Below are 22,673 nucleotides of genomic sequence, written 5' to 3'. Positions count from 1 at the left end.
TGAAAAAAAGCCCCAAACCCTGCACAGTGCCTTACATTTCCTTTCTGGACTAGGCACATGCTGGAGCTGCTTGTTTCTGTATAGATAAGCCATTACTCCATTGGAGAGACAGATGCTAAATTATGCATAGTCTTAAAAGTGACTTGGGATTTAGCGGTTTTACTGCAGGTGCAGACCTAGTTATGTTAACATCCTCCCTTACTGTTCCTCTGACCTGAGCACACCACTCCCAAAGCAGTACCTCTTGTTCCCTTGTCCTGATAACACCTCTCCCTTTTGCCAGGTACTCAATCAAGTAAAGATGAGAGGATTTACACTTCCAGACCAAGCCGTTGGGACTCTGGATGTGTCTTAGGATGCACAGCTCAATAAGCAATCGGTAGAGACCTCTTGACACCTGCCAGGGAAGAAACATTTGCAAATTGGTGAAGGAAATATCTATCAAAACACACTTATTCTACTACCACAGCAGGTAGTAGTACCTGTCGCCAGGTTACAGCTTTGCTCCAACTCTTGTGCAGGACTGCTATTCTACCAACACTGAGACAGTTGTAACTGTTAATATGATGGGATGCTTGGTGCTCTGACCTTCTGAGGTAGAAATAGGTTGTGTGGATTCACCCTCTGCCCTAAGCCCGCTACCTTTTGTTTAAATAAAGCCTCTTCCAGAGAAGTACCAGACTGGATGTGAGATGGAGCTTCCTGTGTATGGGGGCTTCTGTGTCTGATCACTTGGTTTGAATTCAGCCATCCTCCAGTGCCCTACACTCTGATTGGTACACTGTAAGAGGAAAGATTGTTTTTATGAAATGGGACCCACATCATACAGCTTCTGCACCTGTGGGCATGGAACAAGGCAAATGCAGGCACCTGAGCTTCCAAACTGTATCTAGAACTCTTGCTCACTTTAAATTTTAAGCACCTGTTCCTACTACTGTATGTGAGAATAAGCCAGCACAAGAGGCTGCACAAATACCCTCTTCTATAAAAGCTTATGAGATCTTGGACACTCCATGTTCAGCCACCAAGACAAAGACTCTTACCACTGGTGACACATCAATATGGAAGACAATGGGCTGAGTTTCAGTTGGGATTTCCTCAACAGAGAGTAGCTCCTTCAGAAGGAACTGGAAATCAATCTCTGACTCCAGCAGCCTAATGGTTTTGTGAACCACTGGTAAATCACAAAGCTGGGCATGGATCTTTTGGAGGGTGTTGTTCACGAAGTGAGACTTCCCTAAGGAACAGAAGCAGAAGAGACGGCCAAGATTCACCATCAGAGTCAGTCTCTCCCTTTCCTGTGCACAGTACAGTCTTGTTCCAGACATCTGAACTCCCTTCAAACTGAGTAACCGTCTCTCAACAATCTCTTTACAACAATACCTGGGACCAGATCCCAGTCACATGAAGGACATCTTCCAAGTCTATGCTCACAATTTCAGCAGTATGGCCCATTGCAAGATCAAACTCATGCCCCCACTGCAGCCCTATTGAGGTTACTAGTACAGACATAGCCAGAAGGCCTGGATCCTGACCAACTCACCTTAGATGTGCCCTATAAAATATCAGAAAAGTTCACTGTCTAAGGAGACATGTCTTGAAAGGTTTCAGAAATGGTAGGAAGCATGGCACACCTTGCTGAGACTTGCAAAGGGCCTACAGAACACTTGTCCCATTCTGGAATGGCAGATGGACACTAGCTGGGCTAGCCTATGGTCCTTCAGAAGACATCCAGGCTTATTCAGGCAACTGACTCCTGTCTCTATGGTCTAGCTTATCCTAAGGAGACAGTCTTGTTTCTTGCTCTTTCCCAGAGTCTCACACCATTATTTTTTTCTCTTTAAATTGGACAACTGTAGCTCCCTCAAAGTTCATGTTTTCTAGACTGCATTGTCATTCCCCAGTCACCTGGAGTCTTTCCAGGTGGCCTAAAACCTCTCTTGAAATTCACTACCCAAAACTAAGCATATGTGAGGAGAGTAGAGGGCTTTCAGTTGTATGCCATGGTCCTCTCAAAGCTTCCTGGTTTGAGACATGACTCACAGTAGGACTACTAACACCTACCCATTCCTGCTTGATCTGAAATGATGAACTTCACATTCTGCTGATAGGGTTCTTCGAAGGCCTGAGCCATGGGGGCTGTCCCACAAGGCACTTTGAGATGTGTGCTCAAGTATGTCTGGATTTCTGTCTTAGAGTAGCATGGGATAGTAACTTTGTAGGTGTTGAAGGCTGTGATAACGTAAGAGTTGTGAGCTTTGGCATCGCAAAAGATAATGAACCTGTACTCAGGGACTGTAGAAGATTGCAGCAGGCTGAAGAAGTGGGTCTCCAGTTGTTTGGAAACTTTGTACGCTAATTTCTCAGCACCTAGCAAGCAGTAGATTTTCTGGTTTTGAGAATCAGATGAAAGAGCTCTCCTAACTATCAGCTCCACTTCTTCCTCCTCTGTGTCAGGTGTGCACACCAGAACCTCATCATATGTTGGGACAGGTGCTGTCTCTGTGTGTCTGTAAACGGAGAGCATGTAGAGCAACATTTCCTCTTCTTTACACATGATGAGAGAAGGTTTCCTGGCTTCAAGGCCTACTGGTAAACTTCTCTTGATACATGTAGTTTCAAGAGCTGCTAACTGCTTCAGTGTTTCTCCAAAAACATCCAGGCTGATGTATTTGTCTGATACAAGTTCAGGGTATTTCTCCCAGTAAGCTTTCCAGAGCAGACACACCTTGTCACAGATGAATTGCAAACTCTCAAAGAAGGTGATCAGTTCACCTTCTGCAAGGGTGTTAAAAGATTCCTTGTTGACATCTATGTTCCTATTTTTAAATTTCCTTGACTTCTGCAGAAAGGCTTCTCTCTGCTCATCATATAATTTGCTCAGATTTTCAACCAATTCCTTGTCATCACCTTGTTGAAAGGCAAAACTCATGAGGTTCTGCTCTGTAACATCAGAGTCTGAAAGGCAGCTCTGCAGCGCTGCCTTTGCCACTGCTGCATCGTAGCCAGATTCAGCCAGGCTGTTGATGAGCTGGGGAAAACGAACGACATAGTTATGCCAGGTAACAGATATTTCTCCTGCTGATGTGTTGACAGAGTCGAGTGGAGTCATGAGGGCTTGTTCCAGGGCTTTTCTAATATCTTCTGCTTCAATATCACGCTTTACGACAGAAAGCATATTAAGAACCTGTGGCTCTATTACACTATTATGGGCTTTGGCTAGTTGGCCACATAAATAGAAGAGCTGAGGTGAAGTGAACAGGTTGAGATGATAGTAGGTGTCCCTTTGAGTCTCCAGATATTTCTTCCATTCTACCAGGCAGTACTCCATTGCTTTGCAAAGCCCATCTAGCTCCTCCAGGACGGGTCTGGTGCTCTGAACAAGGGTGCCAGTAATTCTAAATTCTGTGTAAACTTGTACTTTGTGTTGGGGATTGCAGTAGATGTCAGCCTTCCAGTCTATGAAGAGGATATTGCCAGCTCTGAGAAGATGCAGGTACAGCTTTGCAACCATTTGAACTTTTTCCAGGATCTATAACATGCCACAGACAAAACATGGAAATGGATTATCATGTATTTTCAACAACTACTGAATACTTTTCACATTACATTTTCTTCCAAAGATCTAGTAAAACCTGATAAAAAAAAGAAAGAAAAAAGAAAAAAAAAAGAAAAAAAAGGAAAAAAAAAAGGAAAAAGGGTTTGGCTCAATTTTTATACTTCTTCCCAGGATATATTTGTTGGCCAAGGAAATGCTCTAGAAGTGCGTGTTTTCCTGGAAGACTTCTACTACTATTCAAAAATATCTTTTCCATAGTAACGTGCACATGCCTACAGGGGGAAGGAGGTCCATAGAGGAAGGACAGCTCCATTGTCTCAGGTAGCAAGCAAATCCCACCCCTGAAGATTATAATGAGCTGTATCCCACCCACTGAATCACCACCTTCAAGATATTTGGCCCTTGTGAGGTTTCTTCATCTCTGACTGAAGTACTGCCCTGCCTACAATTGATCAGAGAGCAAGCAGTTGGAGTGTGTCCTCAGGTATGTGAGAGAACACCTCACTTCAAACATCTGAATAAACAGCTTGTATAAGAAATAAGAAAAAGCCATTTTTTGTATGTGAAGCATCTGGCTTGGGGTGGGTGTGCACCTTGGGGTGACCTCCATCACACTCCTGGAGTCTCCTGTTTCTCTTCATTCACTGCAGCAGGAGCTTAGATAGCTTGCTTGGATGGAGATACCCACATCATTAACATGCAGAATGAGGCCAAGACCTCAGAAAGTCAGAGTTCCACACAGTCTACCATCAGCTTGCAAGGCTGTAATTATAATTTGCCTTACACACAAGATTGGTACCTCTGTTCCTGAAGAGCCAGAGCTGAAGGCCAAGGATGTCTCCATGAAATAATTTTAGCAAAACACCCCAAGCCTTATGGGCTGTTTTCCAAGCACATATTGGTGTTGCATTGTGGCTTACCTCCAGGAAGCGGTTTGCCTCCTCTCTGCCTTGCTCAGCTTTTGTGGTGACCAACATAAGCTTGTTCTGAAGCTCTATGAGCTGAGCCAGACTGTATCCTTTAGCCTTCTGATCTGTCTGAGATGCTTCCTCTGTGGCATCCTTCAGTAATCGCAGTGAAACACAGTCCTCAAGGGTAGCCTAGAAAGCAGGTAACAGGATCAGCCTCGTTCTGCCTCTTTTCTGTGTAATTCCCCATCCTTGTGCAATGGCCCTTTAAGAATGGTAGTAGTACATTCTTGCATATCACAGCCAAACATTAAGTTTTCCCATGTCTTAAGATGTGTATCATTCCTTCCCTCTTCTGTTGTGCAGGGCTCACTCTTTCAGGGAGTGCTGCAAGCACCATTTTCCTTGAAAAATGGAGTTGGCTGTTCTCATTTTAAATCTTTCCTTTTCCTTTTTTTACTTTCTCAGTGAGCAGATAAGTTATTTTTTGCATTAAAATATTGCTTCTTTTCCTCCCTGGGGATAAAAAAAGTCTGTTTTGCCTTGAAAACAACCAAGGATTAATGGAAAATGTGACACAAGGTTGTGCTTCTTTCAAACCTGACTAGAGATCTTTTTGCTATCTGACATACTCCTTGGAAATGAATTTCAAGGATATTAATGTCTTTAGGCAGAAACAACCCACTGGAAAGCACTCTTCAGTGTGGAGAACCATTACCTTGAATTTTTGAGGTGCTGAGATGATAAAAATCCCTCTGTTGTTTATGTCTCTGGCTTGAGAGATTGAGGAACGTTCTATAGAGCCATAAGAATCATGAACCATCTGTATCCACTCTCTGTTATCACAAGAATCTTTCTGTTAAAAAATAAAAAGCAACACAAAAAACTTCACAACAGAATGAAAGCTAATACCTATTTGTCAGCTCTGTAAGGACGATTTTGGTAAGAATGGGGTTTTTTTTGTGCCTGCTGCACCTGAAGAGACAAAGCATAGCTGTTGCACCCAAATCTGCATCTATCTGACAAGCTTTCCAAAAGCCAAAGCCAGTGAATAAGTATTTTGTGAAGCTGCTGTTCTTTGCCAGTCTTTAGGCAATTTGGAGGAAGGGAGTCAGTTAAATGGTACCCCGAGTAGGATGTTAGAGTTTCTGTGGAGAGGATTATGCAAGACAGTGCTAGACTAGACTTTCCCAAAATACAGAGCATTGGATTCACTGTATTCTGCACATGACACCTAATGGGTTTCTTCCATTTGCCCTCACAGAGGCATGTGAGGTCTTTTAAGGTGTCCTTGCTGAACTTCAGTCCCAAACAGCATAGATTTCTGTCCTGGTTTCAGCTGGGATAGAGTTAATTTTCTTCTTAGTACAGTGATGTGTTTTGGCTATGATGTGAGAAAAATGTTGGGGTTTAGTTGTTGCTGGTTGATGTTTGTACTAAGTCAAGGACTTTTCAGTTCCTTGGGCCCTGCCAGCCAGAGGGCTGGAGGGGCACGGGACATTGGGAGGGGACACAGCCAGGACAGGTGACCCGAACTAGCCAAAGAGGTATTCCATACCATATGACATCATGCTGAGTGTATAAACTGGGGGAAGAAGAAGGAAGGGGGGGACATGTGGCATTATGGCGTTTGTCTTCCCGAGTAACCGTCACCCATGATGGAGCCCTGCTCTCCTGGGGATGGCTGAGCACCTGCCCGCCCAGGGAAGTGGGGAATGAATTCCTTGCTTTGCTTTGCTTGTGTGCATGGCTTTTGCTTTACCTATTAAATTGTTCTTATCTCAACCCTTGAGTTTTACATCCCTTTCCAATCCTCCTCCCCACCCTTCTGGGTGAGGGGGGGTGAGCGGGCGGCTGCGTGGGGCTTGGTTGCTGGCCGGGGTTAAACCATGACAATTTCTCATAAATTTTACCTCATATTTGCTATGCCTACTTGGATGTCTTGACTCCCCCAGGGCGTGGCACCAGACTTTGGCAATTAATTCCTCTAGTACAAGTGCGAGTAATTTTGGAACAAGGGATTTGTAGACTCACCAGCTTCTTGGGCAGATTATGGTCTTTTGCAGTGGCTTCACTGATGAATGACAGGGCTGCAGAGAAATGTTCAAATCCAGATGTGGGTCCCAGGTCAAATATGATGGGTGCTGAAGCAGTCACGGCATCACGGAAGAACTGCACTTTGTCAATATCTATGTCATTTTCACCTGCATAAATTGAGGCCAGCTCCACAAATGCAGGGATTTCCGTTTTGTCTGTAAATAATAAAGAAAAAAGAAAAAAAGATAAAATCAAAACCCGAAACACATAGTTGAGGAGCTTCATAGTTGAGGAGTTCACATTGTTGATTAATACAATGCCTCTGGCTGTTGTGACAAGTAGGGATTAACTGATCCCTTTCTATTATGGCTCTTATCTGATGACTCTATTACATTCCAGTATAACTCACCTTTTATTATGGTTTTGATCAAGGAGACAAAGCCTTTCCTTGTGCATTCAAGAAGTTCCCTCAAAAAATCCAGCACCGCTTCTGGAAGGTTGCTCAAACTATTTTTCACATTCATTAAGTCCTGGGTCATACAATCAAGTGTCTTATTCCTAAATTCCACCTCTTCCTGCAAAAAAAACCCAAGACATACTGATGTTTGTCCCTTGGTAAGAGAAGAGGGAAACTAACCTCTGCCTCCACCCCACACATCCAAGTTTCATCAGCCACTCTGGGTCTTTTCCAAAGGGCCAGCTCCCCAGGGACTTCTGTTGCTCTCATCCAATCTATGTAATAGACCCAGTCTGGTTATTTCAGTACAAGTCCATGCAGCAGAGGCACAGAGTTATGATATAAAACTTGTCTGACATCTGCATTGAAGTCCTGATCACTAAAAGGACCTTTCCACAAAATTTAAAAGGTCTGCTCAAATTTTAAATTTCTGGGGAAACCTGTACAAAACATGGAAAGCTATCCAGAGTACAAAATGTTACAGAATATCTAGCTGCTCCTTGGGAGTTACACTTGCAGTGCCCCATCACTGCTACTATAATAACAAGGTTATGAAAATATAACATTTTAGCTTTTACAGGACTGGAGCAATCAGAACTGGAAATCTGCAATAAAGAACATGTGGAAGCCAAAGGAAGAATTGCTGGTGTTGGTGGAGAATATTTGGTTGGGATCTGTTATTTAACTCCTGGAGTTTCTAATTCCTGGTTCTGCCAGAAACTTTCCATGGAGGTTGGGGAAAAGAATACTTCCCTGTCTATTCCAAATCACTTGATAAGGATCCCTTGATGCAGAATTTGGCTGCTGATGCACAGATGCCTGCATCCATCCACCTCGCACAGTTGCCTCAGATGCCTTTGGGCATCTTTAATGGCACTGGGAACTCATTTGTGGACAAGCAGGAGCCTGACTAGGGGTGAGCTGAATCACATTCCTGACTCCACTTACTCCACTATAAAGGTGCCAGGCTAAAAGGGACACTGCTACAACAGTGACATCTATATCCCAGAAGAAAAATTCCATCCACTGTGTCCTGTATGATTTAGTTAAAAGTTAAGACACAAAAGCAGAGGTCCCCCATTCAGACCTGCCAACACAGAAGCCACAAGAGCACTCAGTATAAGATATGAATATCTTATACTGAGTAAGTATAAGTAAGTAAGTGTGTCCTACTTACGTATTTTGTTAAGTCGTTGAGAATCTGAAAATTTCCATTAAACTTAAGTGTCTTCCGCAGTTCATCAATCATCTTGGCAGTGCTCACCACTGTAGACAGGGTCAGGTAGGTTTTAATTTTCTCAACTGCAGCATCTACCCAGGCAGCTTTTCCACTCCCTTTCCCTTCACTCATCTCCATAATTCTAAACTCCTTTGTGAGTTGACTCTCATTTGTTAACTGCTTCTCAAAATGGCTCTGCAAATTCCCAAGGGTGATGGAAAAGTCTTTGAGGGCCAGATAGGTACTCTGAAAGTCTGCAGCAGCTGGCTTATAAATGTTTTCTTGCACATCTTCTATCAAGAGAATTTTCTCTTCAGGGATTCTGGCTTTGATTTCTTCTGCTTTTTGCTTCCAAAGTCTTTGAAAATAATTGCTTTCCTTTAAGATATGAATTTTTTTCATCATGTCACTGTATTTAGAAAGGAAGTGCAATTCAGGAGCTTTCTTCTTGCCATTGTTAGAAAATCTGCTTACAGACATCTGATCCTTAAAACATCCTCTTTTTCTGATGCTTTTCTTCACAGCTCTTCTATCCACTAAATAAGATGGAAACAAGAAAAATTCAGTGCATTTCTCCAGCTAGAAAGACACTTGCTCTCAAAGCATGGAAATATTTTGAACCTGACTGCAACACCAAAGAGGCAGGGGTGTGGGCTTGTGTGGCAGGGGGAGATGTGTATTTGTCTTTGTGGCAAAGTTATTGGGTAAAAACTGAATCCAAGATCAACACCAAAACAAACAAGGGGTAAAATCAATTGTTCCATGATGAGGAAGGGAACCTTCAAACCATAGCCTTGAAACTGTGGAACATGAAACATGTCTGTACTGTTGGAAAACAGCTTGGCCCTGATGTAGAGGTTGAGGAGACTTACGCCAGCATTTGGCTTACCCCAGCTGGAGAATCACTTCTACTGATTCCTGAACCCAATCCAAGAACTTCAACACTGGGACATGCATGTTCCATTGTCCAGCAGAAAGAGCTCGCTGGTCAGTCTTCCCAACCAACATACATTTTTTTTCCCTTTTGCTAGTTCTGTCCTCTTTTCAGGTCCCAGATCTTGTGTGAAATTCTTTGTCCTGTCTGAAATGCACTTTGACCCTACAAACACTTGTTGAAGTAGCTAACCCAACCTCATATGTCTCAGAGAAATGAAATACCTGGCACTGTTTAATCTTCCCCAATGGAAAGATTTTTCCAGTATTCTGAGTTCCTTCTATATATAAACCCCTACCAGACTTTCCTCATTCCTTTTATTCTTTAAAGAACTCCCTGCTTACTCTGTCTTCCCAGCTACTGCTTGCCACTAGACAGTCACGCAGCATTATCTCTTGGAGGATTTGCTACCAGGTCTTTATTTCAGGAGACAGGTTCCCATTCAAAAACCATACAGGCAGTCCAATCCTCTCAAATAGAATGGTATGGTACCTCTTATCACATCCCCTATGCTGTTGCATAGATGTAGAAATGAGAGTCTCTGCTGCTTCTGCTCTTCCAGTTGTGCATATTCCTCCCTTCTGACTTCCAGCACTGTTGCTATACAGCTGGAGACAGAGGAATCTGAGGAAAGAAACAAACAAAACCACTCATGCCCAGACCTCCAGATATAAAGGATTTTTGAGAAAACCACTTGGAGAGAGAGAAGAGCTTCTAGAAACATAACCATTGCTGTTACAAAAAAAAACAAAACACAAGCTTGAGTTTGCACAAAGGCAGTGTCGCTGGATCTAAAAGCAGCAGTATCAATCAGGAGCTGTTCTGATGTGACCACTGCCAAAGCCTAAAACACATGGATAAAGATTATTATTGCAGAAGAATTTGAAAGAAATTTCTTCCAGGTTTTGTAAAATTTACTTGATTTATTTTGAAACTGGCCTGTGATCTTGAAGGTTATTCTGTAATCAGCATAAATAACAACAGAAAAATAAAAACTAAACCCACTAAACTAAACTGAGTGGTGTGGTTGACATGCCTGAGGGATGAGTTGCCATCCTGAGGGACCTGGACGAGTTCAAAATGTGAACCTCATGAGGTTCAGCAAGGCCAAGTGCAAGGTCCTGCACCTGGGTTGGGGCAACCCCTGGTATCAGTGAAGGCTGGGGGATGAAAAGATTGAGAGCAGCTTTGCAGAGGACTTAGGGGTACTGTCGGATGAAAAGCTGGACATGACCAGGCAATGTGTGCTTTCAGCCCAGAAAGTCAACTGTGGCCTGGGTTGCATCAAAAGAAGTCTGGCCAGCAGGTTGAGGGAGGTGATTCAGCCCATCTTTTCACTCTGGTGAGACCTCACCTTGGAGTACTGTGTTCAGCTCTGGAGTCCTTAGCTCAGGAAAGACACGGAGTAGCCCCACAAAAATGATTAGAGGCCTGGAGCACCTCTCCTATGAAGACAAGCTGAGAGACTTGGGGTGGTTCAGTCTGGAGGAGAGAAGGCTCCAGGGAGACTTTATAGAAGCCTTTTAATACTTGGATGGGTCTTGGGGACAGACTATTTAGTAGGGCCTGTTGTGATAGGACAAGAGGTAATCGTTTTAAACTAGAAGAGAGTAGATTCAGTCTAGATGTAAGGAAGACATTTTTTACAGTGAGGGTGGTGAACCCCTGGAACAGGTTGCCCAGAGAGCTGGTAGATGCCCTGTCTTGGGAAACATTCAAGGCCAGGTTGGACGGGCTCTGAGCAGCCTGATCTAGTTGAAGATGTCCAGGCTCATTGCAGGAGGGTTGAACTAGATGACCTTTAAAGGTCCCATCCAACCCAACCTTCTGTGATTCTAACACCACAAATAGAATTCTCTAAATAAATCATAAGAACACTTCAATATTTTAATTGCTATCCATTGTACAGAGAAAAGCGTGGCTTTCTGTCCTTCATAGTGTTAACAGGGCTAAAAATCTTGCCTATATTCAGCTTTCATATTTTTTGCCTTTGTGTTTGTTCTCTTGCAGATAATTTTTTGGTTTCTTTGTATTTTATATACTTTTGCAATGGATATATTTTCTATTTGCCCCATTGCATGGGAAAACACACCACATGGAACTACTGTTTGGGGAAATAAATTTGGAAACTGTGAGCTTACCACAGATGCACAGTATATTCTGAAATTGCTCTTGATGCTGCAAGATGATGGACAGTACATTGCAGGAGATGTCTCCTGAGAAAACTTGGTGCTTCAAATTGTAGAAGAAATCAGAAAACTGGGAAAGCAGGATTTTCACTTTTTCACTGATCTGACTTTGAAGCTTGTGCTCTGATTTTTCTGTAAAATAGATGAAATCTAGTGATAGAGCAGTGATTTCAAAAGAAGCAGTTTCCCCACTAGATTCCTTTTTAACATACATCCCCAAGATGAGCTAGCAGCTTCACAGCACCCCACCTCCAAGGCATGAATAGCAAGGGGATCTGTTATAGCCACCTTTGCGAACTGGACAGATTTGGTTGTTTTCCACTTAGGTGGCCAACACCAGCATTTGGCAAAAATGTTGCATTGTTCTTAGTCAGTGTAAAATAGCATTTTTCAATTGTTTCAGGTACATTGAAAACAAAACGTGTCTTTTGAGGACTCTGGCCTAGATTTGGTTATAATCCTCCTTCATGTCTGAGACAAACCTCTGGGGTGTTTAAAAATTAGCATTTCTGTTACTTTTTTTCACTGTCAGAGAGTAATTTATTTTAATACCCATATTTTTATTTAGAAAATGAAACACCTCCCATGAATGTGCAACAAAACACTATTTCAACTGCAAAAAGAAACTGAGATTCTTCTTAGTTTCTGAAATGAAACATAATTTTTCCAGGATATGTGATTATTTTGCCTCTTCCATTTTGCATTGCCAATAAACTTGGCAGATCTCTGAACAGAGCTACTGAAGCCTCATATTCCTTTCTAGCAAAAGAAAGAACTTGATCAGAAACTACACCCAGCTCCATGGTTGAACTTTTGTTTGGTGTGGGATTTTAGTGATACATGCATCAGATGTTGCTTGGCTCTCAGAGCCCACCAAAGCTCACTTCTAAAACAAGAATTTTAAAAAAGCCATTCTGTGGGAAACTCACTGACAGCGTAGAGTACATCACAGGTCACAGGAGAGCTGAGCGTCTCTGTGAGAACTGCTTCTCTGGTGTCAACAAAGCTTACATTTTCCAGCATGCTCATCTTGTCTGAGAATATTTTCTCAGCAACAGCAGAAAGCACTTTCCTAGCAGTTGACCTGTCTCTCTTGAGGACTTCGGAAGCCAATTTTCCTAAGATGGGCTCCTGTAAGGACAAGAAATTTATCCTCTTAGTTGTAAATAAGCTTTGAAGAACCTGTACCTTTACAGAAAATTCCTCTCCCACTCCATTAACCCACTGCAGGCCAAATGATTACAGCTAGCAAGGTAGGTCAGCTCGGTGTGACAGTAGGTAGAGACTCCCAGCTGTGCAAGAAGGGATGTTGCTATTTAGAGGGAAACTCCATACCTCACTTTTCATAAAGTGTTTAATACTTTGAATGACACAATCTGTAAAGCAGCTCTCCAGATTTGTATTCCAACACTTGTCCTTCTTCATGAATTCCAAGTAGAGGTCCAGACGTTTTCTGTTATCTACCTGCAAGAAGGAAATACTTAAGCTGCATTTTTTTTCTGGGGCCTTGCCAAATATCATTGGGTTCTCACAGTGCAGGAGGCTTCTACACTAGCAAGGAGCTGACTGCTTCAGCCCTCATCATCCAAACACTGACTGGGACAAAACAGAGCATCCTGGGATCAGGAGAAGTCTGAGCATCACCCCTTCCTGCTTGGAGTTAAGTAACCATAACTTACTTTCTCCAGCCAACTTTCTACCATGCTGTATATCAGGCTTTGCCATTTCTGAGTCCATTCCACACAGAGGATCTTAAATGAGAACAGCTCATGGCACACCTGTGGCAAAAAAAGCAAAGCTGGTCACCTGGGCCTCAGGGTATAGATAGACCTTTCAGGGTGGGTGATTATCCCTTCTGTGGGTTCTTGCTACTCACATTGACAGTTTCCAGGAGCTGTTTATTTCCCATGAGTGGTCTGAACAAGGATTTTCCCAGCCACTCCTTGATGTAACCTGCATACTCATTGAACCTTTCTAAGATAAACTGCTGAAATTCCTTGGAAAATAAAATAAATAGAAAAAAAAAAAAAAAGAGAGAGAATTGGCAAGAAGAGCCAGATTTTCACTCTAGCTTTTGATTCTTAACTACTACGTACAGAGTGAAAATGAAGTTCTTCCCATAACTATCAAGGGTCTCCAAGAAAAAAAATGGCTGGCAGACTTTGAGATACTACCATCTTTCTTTGCACCTCTCTGTTCATGCACACCCTCCTCATTTGGGCCAGCACAAATTCCGACAGTGTTAGAATAAGTAACTGAGAAAGGTAGCTACATACTCTGCTGTCGTTCCAAGAGTTGGCCATGCCTGAATGAAGCAAACCTGAAATCCTGGCCCTTCTCATGAAAAGACATGGGTATGTGTCTTCATGAAAGCTATGGGTGTTGGTTTTACCTGATTTTCTTGCAACACATCTGATTTTTCAGCAAACATGTCAAGTATCCGTAGCAGTGACATTATCAAGGTAATAGGCATTGCATAACTGTGCTTTAAGGAAAATAAAAGCAATGCGTATGTTGAATTCAGACATGGCAAGATATCCTCCTCATGTGTGGGCTTCATCAGCTGCTTGGAACCCTGTGGCAGGCACCTGTGGACAGAGGAAAGCACAGTACACTCCGTGCCTAATTCTAATAGCATTTGAATAACAGTCAACACAAACTTAAGGTTAACTGTCTATTTGCTGGACAATGCTACGCAGTCTCTGCCAACCACAGCCACTTATGTGTCTGAATTTGGAGCTGAATCCCAAAGGTGAGGTGGAGGTAGACTGTTTGACAGGACAAGTTCCCCTGTGAAACTCCTTCCCATATACTCCTCAGCCCCAGAGGGGTTTAAAAGATTGTGACATACAACTAACAAAGAAAATTACTACAACCTCCCTTGTTCTGCTCAACTGCAAGTATAGCCATTCCTTCTCGCCTCCTCTACAGACCTGTCCCAGTATTTCTCCTCTTAAAAGGTTAGCACTTACAAGTCCTTGAACCAGAATGCCATCCTTTCAGCAATGCTGTCCACAACTCCATTCAAATCCTTTTCCTGAATAGAAGGTAAAAACATACACTGAAAACAACTGTGAAAACACCTCTATTCCTATAGCTGAGGTGGTATCCTATGAAAACTGGTAAGTGTGGGACCTTATGAGAATTTTTTTTCTGCCCAAAAGCCCAGTACTTCCAGATGGAAAGGCAGATCTAGCTGCTATTAAAACAATTGCTTTAGATCCCACAGAAGCCACATGTCTCCAAGATCTTTGAAGTTTGGAGGATGGTGTGGGAGTGCTTAGGTCAGATTTTTTCAAGTGCAAATTAGAGCGTGTTGGGCGTAAATCCTATAATAATCATAAAAAAGTAGATTTTAAGTGGAATTCCTCTCCAGGGCCTCAGAGGATATTACAACAGCCTAGTCAAAACATAAGTGAGAATGGCAGGAAGTAGGATCCCACAAACAAACTAAATTTTGATTTAAAAATAATCACTCCCCTCAAAATGCAAGTTAGATCTTTAACTTCCTTCTTTCGTCCTTTTCCAGCTTTAAACAAAGTTTCAATGGCTTGATCTCCACAGAGTTCATTTTGCGTGCTGCTTTTGGGGACAGGATATAAAAATGGCTTAAAGTTTCTAATTAAAATTCACTCAATACAGCATTTGCTAGCCATTTTTCCAATGAGGCCAAAAACCAGTGAGATCCCCTTGCCATTTCTCTGTTGCCACTTCTCTCAAAACATGGGTATTGTATTGAGCTCTTATTCCAGGGTCCTACGATTCAACCCTTTTGGATTTGTTGAAAATTTCTTCAGGAGCCAAGGAGGCTTTCTGGCTCACCTGTAAAAAACTGCACAACTTTCCATAGCCTAGGAAAGAAACAGTAACAAGAAATCGATCTATTACTGTGTATGTTGTCTGATTGCCTTACATGCACTTGGGATGGTTTAGACACGATGTTAACAATGCGTTGGTACACAGTATCCAGGAAGAGCTGAGGTGGAACCTTGATTTGGAGCAGAGAGTCCTTGGTGAATTTCTTCAGTGCCAACATCTCCAAGACTGTCTTTGCCAGAGGAAAGCAGTTTTCAATGAATGACTTGTGAATCTCTATCATCGCCATGACTTTCCTATGAAAATGGACCATCAGCAGCAAATGAATTTTGGAGCATCAGGAAGCACTTTGTGCTGTCTTATGTTTTCCTGCAGCTGGCAAACATGGCACTGGGCTTAAAGAATAGGTTGCTGGATGCTGAATGGGATATCTGGGATTTTATAGCAAGTGAATTTACACAGTAAGACTATTTTTTTTTTGAGGCTTTTAAAGAAGGAAGTCTGTGTTTGAAACTCGTGTGAGTGCACATATATGCCTTTGCTCCCTGTACAGTTTGCCTGCAGATAGGATATTTTGGGGTCAATCCACCTTTCTCCCTGTGAAACAACACCTAAATGAGGATCAAGGGATAGTTCTCTCCCTAAAGCCACTCACAACAAGCTGTCTGAATGAGACTGCACAGTCCTCAGCTTAGTCTTCCCCTTCCTCCATTCACCTTCAAACACCCTCGTCATCTAGTCAAGAGCCCAGGACAGGAGTAGGATGTGTGAGAAAGGCAAAGGCTTGTATTCCAGGGAAGAAACACAAAGTTTCTGGTGGTTAGAAGTACACAAGCAAAAGCAATGCAAAAATACTTCAATTGTAGAACAGCTTATTTCCCTGATCCAGCCTTGATGGTCTCTCCCTTTCAAACCTACCTCTGCTTCTCTTCATCATTTCTCAGCTGCAACAAATGTTGTAAGGGAATGGTTTGTGAAAAAAAGGTATCCTCTGTCTTCTCTGTGATTGCATATAACAATGGAATCAGCCAAATCCACAAGGTGTCATTTTTATTACTTAAGCAAATTCCCTTCACAGATGAAACATATTTGCTGAAAAGAAAATCACCAAAAATCTCCGTCAGTGGTCAGAGCTCCCATAAACACTTATTACGATGTTTCCTAAGAACCTTTCCCCTTGACCCAATGGCATTCATCTTGCCAACATGTAGTTGCATGAAGATGTGTGAAAAAGAGCAAGAGCTTGCTTCTAGAAGCCTTATCAGCAGACATTCATTTACAACAAATGAATCCCACCCAGCTTTCCTGTAACAATCTCCCTCCGTAAGTTGTATGTAGCAAAGGAAAATCTAAAGAACTCAAATTCTATAGGTTATATCAAAACGGCATGACAGAATATAGTAATCTTTGGTCTAATATATCCATTTTTGTAAGGCTCAATTCAACTGTCTATGCAGAAGTGTTTAATTCTCTTTGAGGTGTCTGGGACATCTAAGGTAGACCTGCAGGGTTTTCAGATATGAACCAGAACTTCTGGGAGATAAAAATCCTTTCCAATTGCCAAGCAGGTGTCTTGATGAGATAGCTAATGGCACCTAATGGCAGCTAAAGCAACACAGATGCCCACCTGAGTCTTGTATCTCCGAAGTTTATAACAAAAGCCCAGACACCTACAGATGTGCATAAATGTAAGGGTCTGAATCTCAAACCAAAGAGATTGCCTGCCAAATACAGGACCTGCAGCTCTCCTTCCATTGGAGACCTGGCAGAGGGGACAGGCTTCACAGGTTTTGGCAGCCAGTGGCAGAAATACAGCTAGGAAGCACTGAAGTGAAGGGGAAAGTGTTGGGGAATGACATTCTACCTCTGTCTTCACATAATTTCTTCATAGACGAAATGGACCAAACAACTGAATGGCTACAGAAGGATCTGTAACTCAAGAAAGTAGGATGGCACTTTTAATTACCTCTTTCCTTTCAGGTACTTGAATTTGCCTTGAAACGGGCCAATGCCCTGGAAGAGTTTTTCAATCTTGATGATTACTTCTTTGCTTAGTGGGATTTTATAATGAAATGAAGTGTGTAAGGCAAAAAGCAGCCCATCATCTTTATGCTCCTCTGTCTCCAGCAATTCAAGGATCTTGTCCATGAACTTTATCATGTTATCATGCAACTGGAAAATGAGAATAAGGAGAATTTCACCAAGACTGACAAGACAATTTTACTTGAAGAGCTAGGAAGGGTTCAGGAAGGAGGATGGAAGATGGAAGTTGCTAAGAAACATTATCTGGAGGCAAAAGCCTTGCAGTTAGACCACTTAATTAAAGACAGGTTCCTGCCTTTGCAACAGCTAAGAAATTTCTCAGCTTCCATAGCGTCCTACTGCCCAAGGAGAATGTTCTCCTGGCTGTCAGAAGTTGACCAAGCAGATCTTGTGTGCTGAATCCACTCCGGCACCAGGACCATACTAGCCACCTGTTCTAGGATGCTCAAGTTCTACCACAGATGTAGTATAGGCAAACAGATTTTCAGTCTCCCAGCTGAGCTGGCAAATCAAAGGGAATAAAAAGGAATAATGGAGATTCGTTCAGAGGTCTAGCTTAGTATAGGAGTATAACATAACTCCATGACTGAGAAACCCAAAGGGCAGATAAACACTTTCACCTAAACACAGATGCAGCACCTGTCACTCAACTCCTCTCACTAAGATTTCCCTGTGGGTGACTTGCAAGGCATTGTTCTACATCCTGAGTAGCCCAGGTGTATTTCGAACTTTCCACTGTGTGTGACCTCTTAGGATACATCCACAGTGTAAGACAACATCAGCACCTAGCTGACTGTAACCTAGGCACCTAGTTCTCTTCTGGATATACCCTGCTGACTCCCTCTGAGGCAAGCCCCAGACTATGCCAGGTGGATGTGGCACCTCAGCTCATGAACAGCACTAGTGGGTTTTGCCTGGCCAACAGCCTAACACCCACCAGGCTTCTCACCAAATCTCCTCTTGTGGGCCAGGGTGAAAACACAAGGGAGGTGAGAAGAGTCATGAATAGAGGATGACAGTTAAATAGGGAAAGCAAAAGCTGTGCACGTAAGCAAAGCAAAAAGAAAAAATAATATGCTACTTCCCATTGGCGTGAAGATTTCTAGCTCCTTCCTGGGTGGCAGGGTCTCAGCATGCGTAACAGTTGCTTGGAAAGACAAAAGCTATAACTATGAACATCCCTCCTTCCTCATCAGTCTCACCTATTGTTGCTGAGGACAACATCATATGATATGGAATACCCCTTTGGTCGGTTTGGGTCAGCTGTCTTGCTTATGTCCCCTCCCAGCCTCTTCTCCACCACCAGCATACTTACTGTGGGGAGTGGGCAGAATGAGGAAGCCTAGACGCTGTACAAGCACTCTTCAGCAGTAGCCAAAACATTCATGTTATCAACACTCTTCCAGCTTTTAGCCACAAATGCAAGGCACAGCACCTTATGCTATGAAGAAAGTTAACTCCATCCCATCCAGACCTAGTACCATCTCAGCTAGAAGCCATGCTGGGATGGGAGGAGACATCAGTGGTCTCTGTTAGCCATGGAGATTTTGGCTTTTTATTGTATTTGCAGGGAAGGGATTCACTTCCATGAACAATGAGAATATTGACTTCGAACTTTCTTCCAGGATTCCCGCTCAATCCATGGCAAGAGATGGATGTGCCCAGGGAAAAATCCCACCTGTCCACCTTAGGATAAGACAAACAGCCTCCCCTTTGTCCCTTGCAGATCAGTCTCTGCTGGTAATTAAGGGAAATGGGGAGGGGGAGCTTGCTCAGATGGACCTGTTCACACTGAAAGTGGTTCTCATCCCAGGAAAGTAAAACCCTGAAAGAAGCAGTTTCAGCCCAGACAGGATCCATCATTGTAGTTGATAAGGACTGGTAGGCCATTCCTCTGACTAAACATCAGTGCCTACTGAATGGTTGACTCTCTCTCCAGTCCTTCAATGACTCTATTGTCTACTTTTCAGCACCTACAACAGGAGCTAAGAAATTCATCATGTATGCACCCAGTTATTTTTTAGTATGCCAATTTCATTTTAGGTGTCTGCATCCTTAAAATGCATCCTACCCTTGGTTCATACCCCTGAGAAAAAAGTCAAATTGGACTCTAATTTTAGACTTTAAAATCAGATATTGAAGTCAGAACATAACTACATGTAAAATTTTTTTTTTTTCCATGCAGGATTCTCAAAAACAGGGTAGTCTTTCCATGGATCAGCCTCAAAGCTAGTTCTACAAATGACACCATTTGGGTCTGATTCCAATAGAAGATCTCCTTTGACCTTACCAGGCTTTGGGTCCAACCCCAAAATTGGAAAAAGCAATGAGAATAAGGTCCAGCCTTTTGATGTTCTCTGGCTGTGGTTCAGAATCCTACATGGAATTAGAGGTAGCTGCAGAAATTTCTCTTCATGAGTCTGTCTACCTGAGAGCTACTTGCTACTTTGGCTTGGTGTATACTTACCACTTGCTCAGTAAGATCAGTTGGAAAATACGGTTTGCCTTTCACAGCATCCCCAAGATAAATTTTGAAGGTCTCTGTGTAGATCTTTAGTTTTCTTTCTATAGTCTTAAAGTTATTCTGGAGCCTGATGGGCCAGAGAAATTCATCTGCAAGGTATTCTATAATACTGAAGTTGACTGACTTCTGAGGCAATGTATTTGAAGACCAAAGTTTGAAGGAAGACAAGTATTTGAAGCAACTTTTTTTCTCCTCATGAAAATAGCACTTTATGTTTTCAAAAATGTTCCATGTTCCTGGGGAGGAATCAAGGTTTGTGAATGAACCTTCAAACCTATAAAGGGTTAGTCTTAAACTGACTCTGAGCTAATGATACCAATTGCTTTATATGAATGCCAAGCCCAGCTGAGCCATAACTGAGCCACTGATGCACAGAACTCACCGTGCTTATTCAGCCCTAGATATCTCACCTGTACTTTAGATCTAGAGTCTGGTGTGCACAGCCCATGGTTGATTCTATTGCCCTAACAATACGTGCCTACTTTTTCAGTTATCCTGGCATATTCAAAACATCAGATCTCACACTGGTCCTCCAGCTCACCTGCACCCTTCTGGAATGGCAACTGAAGGCCTGATGGTAAATGCAAAGGTATTCAAGGCTTCGTTACACACTCTTCTTTGCCCAACAATGAAAAGCCTGAATTTATTCTGGGAAAAAGCTAAATAACTTAAGCACTCCTTGCAGAATAGTTTGTGTTTGTGTTACATAAAGAATCAGTTTGTGTTAAATAAATAGCCTATAAGCCTATGCATCAAAAATCCCCACAATAACAATGTTTCCATTGTAGGAAGCAGGGGCTGCCCTACTGCAAAGCAAAACAAGGGAGCGTTCAAGTTCACCTGCTGCCTGCGAGGATTTGTTGGTCATATTTCACTCTTACAGTCCTGCCTTTGAAGAAAGTGTAACACTTACCATCTGCTTTGATCTCTTCCTTGGGAATGTTAATGACTCGATGTAATTGACTCTCAATATTGTTGGAGTCCATTTCATATATATGCTCTAAATCACATAATCTCATCTCATGGTCAGTTGAGTGCACTTGGTTAAGGATAGCATATTTATAAAAAATTGGTCCTTTCTGTAGGTCAGAAATGGGGATTATTGCTTGGCCCACAATCAGGTTTTTTCTAGAACAGAGTAAAGAAGAAGATGAATTAGTTACTATGCCATAAGAAGCTTCCTTCAGGTTCAATCCCAGATGGCCTTTAGCTGTACAAGTCAGTTCACACAGCAAGAATGAGCAACCAACATTCACATTCAAAATGCAAAGTTCAACAAAATGCTTCTGGCCTTCTGGCAGACAAAAACTTGATAATCTGACCTGAGCTTGAAGGTTTGTCAGATAGGAAAAAATAAAAATAATTGGTAAGACATCTTGATGTGAACAACCCTGGTCCTAGTTTTCTAAAAAGAATGGGAAATACATCTAGAGATATTCCTGTTGAGTGCTGCAACTGTACCAGAACTGAGGTCTCGACTCACTCCATTTTCTCTCATGCAAGTCACCTGATGACATTTGAAAAGCTCTGTAACGTTTTAGACCTCTGTGAAGAACTGGCAGATCTGATGCAGGACCTACAGAAGTTAGACTTAATGCTGTAACTCGTTTATACAGATACCTACATTTAGGTGCCTTTGTCTGGAGCTGAAGGCCAGGGTGGGACCCTAAATCTGGAGTGAGCTATATGCTTTTGAAAAGTGTGGCATCAACATACATTTAGGTATGATTTTTACCTTTTTTTCAGAAGAGCAATTTCCTGGTATTGCCCAGGTTGCTTGTAAAAAGCAACACAGATTTTGGATGAATTTTCAGAAAACCTGGATTTTTTTGACATTACAGCAACAAACTCTAGGGTCATTGTTTCTTCCGTTCGAAGTCTTTCATTGGACAGATAGGGATTCTCCAGGCAGCTGTTGGAAGGGAAAGAAATAATGTAAGGTCCACATCAAGATGCCTTCCACCACTCTGTCGCCATCTTCACCTGATCCACCTCAGGACTTCAGGGCATCATTCAAACACTCACATGCATTTCTCCCAGCCTCTGGCTGCAGCTCTGGGAAGAGGAGTGTCTTCTGCATAATTTCCTCCAGTCCTGGAAATATCCTGATTACCATAAAGTATTTACAGTGGTCCCCGCTGCTTACATGCAAGTATCAACCTATTGTATGAATAACTCAGATACAGACAGCATGCTGTAGACCAAGAGGCATTGCAGAGACCAACTCCTGTCCTGCAGAGCCTCTACTTGTCTCCATCTCCACCTGCTGATTGAGGAAGGAGTTTAAGGGTGGAGTAGCCTTACAGTACTAAAGCTAACCCCCTCCTAAAGACAGCTGTTTTCTCAGCAAGCACCCAGATCTCAAGCTCCTTGAGGTCTGATGGGAAACCCCACAGCATAAGTCTCCACATCAACGAACCTGCTCTTGGGTCCTAGGTTTTCTTTGCTTTCATGTTCATCTGCAAGGGAGGAGAATGTTTGGGTTAACATCATCAGAAGATGCACCAGGCCGAGAAAAACTAGAAGATAGTTGCATACTGGGAATGGGAGAGAAGCTCTTGTAGTTAAAATCCTCACAGCTTGGGTATGGTCCTCTGGGTCTTTGAACCAAAAATCTCAGCCCACTTGTGTGACCTCCCACCTATCTTGCCAAGCTCCACCAATGCTTGGTACAGCTTTGTACTGGGGATAGTGACATGGAGCAATCTGTTCTGCTGGGGGTGAGAGTGAGGGCAAAGAATGGGCCTAAGGACAACAGTTAGCACACCCCACATTGGTGGAGTTATGGATGGGAACAATGGGTGGAAGGACAGCATGTACAATTATGCTGAACAATCAGCTTTGAGGCTTCTCTTATCAATTGTCTTTTGCCACGGGTAGTTCATGACAGCAAGCCAAGTACCTCCAGGCATTCTAACAATCTAACAATCATGTGGCATTGCCAGGAGCCTTTGACTCCCAGCCAGGACCTGCACACTCAGGCCTGC

The 22,673-nt window shown here is 42.7% G+C and overlaps 1 protein-coding gene across 3 annotated transcripts in view; it reads right to left on the bottom strand.

Moving 5' to 3' along the window:
- Positions 1 to 22,673, bottom strand: part of LOC119142726 (E3 ubiquitin-protein ligase rnf213-alpha-like) — a 66,028-nt gene that overhangs the window by 37,943 nt on the left and 5,412 nt on the right. For 2 of the 3 annotated variants that reach the window (XM_037375986.1, XM_037375988.1), the window contains exons 7-30: positions 22,106 to 22,145; positions 21,712 to 21,780; positions 21,422 to 21,598; positions 20,600 to 20,814; positions 19,630 to 19,922; positions 17,086 to 17,291; positions 16,038 to 16,211; positions 15,217 to 15,415; positions 14,276 to 14,340; positions 13,696 to 13,891; positions 13,180 to 13,299; positions 12,983 to 13,081; positions 12,639 to 12,767; positions 12,233 to 12,434; positions 11,256 to 11,435; positions 9,607 to 9,738; positions 8,139 to 8,716; positions 6,914 to 7,079; positions 6,502 to 6,719; positions 5,186 to 5,323; positions 4,480 to 4,659; positions 2,065 to 3,532; positions 1,044 to 1,237; positions 242 to 397 (exon numbers count right to left, since the gene is read on the bottom strand). In XM_037375986.1, coding sequence (XP_037231883.1) covers positions 242 to 397; positions 1,044 to 1,237; positions 2,065 to 3,532; positions 4,480 to 4,659; positions 5,186 to 5,323; positions 6,502 to 6,719; positions 6,914 to 7,079; positions 8,139 to 8,716; positions 9,607 to 9,738; positions 11,256 to 11,435; positions 12,233 to 12,434; positions 12,639 to 12,767; positions 12,983 to 13,081; positions 13,180 to 13,299; positions 13,696 to 13,891; positions 14,276 to 14,340; positions 15,217 to 15,415; positions 16,038 to 16,211; positions 17,086 to 17,291; positions 19,630 to 19,922; positions 20,600 to 20,814; positions 21,422 to 21,598; positions 21,712 to 21,780; positions 22,106 to 22,145 — 5,594 coding nt within the window. The remainder of the gene's footprint in view (positions 1 to 241; positions 398 to 1,043; positions 1,238 to 2,064; positions 3,533 to 4,479; positions 4,660 to 5,185; positions 5,324 to 6,501; positions 6,720 to 6,913; positions 7,080 to 8,138; positions 8,717 to 9,606; positions 9,739 to 11,255; positions 11,436 to 12,232; positions 12,435 to 12,638; positions 12,768 to 12,982; positions 13,082 to 13,179; positions 13,300 to 13,695; positions 13,892 to 14,275; positions 14,341 to 15,216; positions 15,416 to 16,037; positions 16,212 to 17,085; positions 17,292 to 19,629; positions 19,923 to 20,599; positions 20,815 to 21,421; positions 21,599 to 21,711; positions 21,781 to 22,105; positions 22,146 to 22,673) is intronic. The other variant, XM_037375987.1, reaches the window with a different exon arrangement.

Source organism: Falco rusticolus, chromosome 2, assembly GCF_015220075.1.
Source record: "Falco rusticolus isolate bFalRus1 chromosome 2, bFalRus1.pri, whole genome shotgun sequence".
Classification (NCBI taxonomy): Eukaryota; Metazoa; Chordata; class Aves; order Falconiformes; family Falconidae; genus Falco; species Falco rusticolus.
This window is presented reverse-complemented; position numbering and strand designations above follow the sequence as displayed.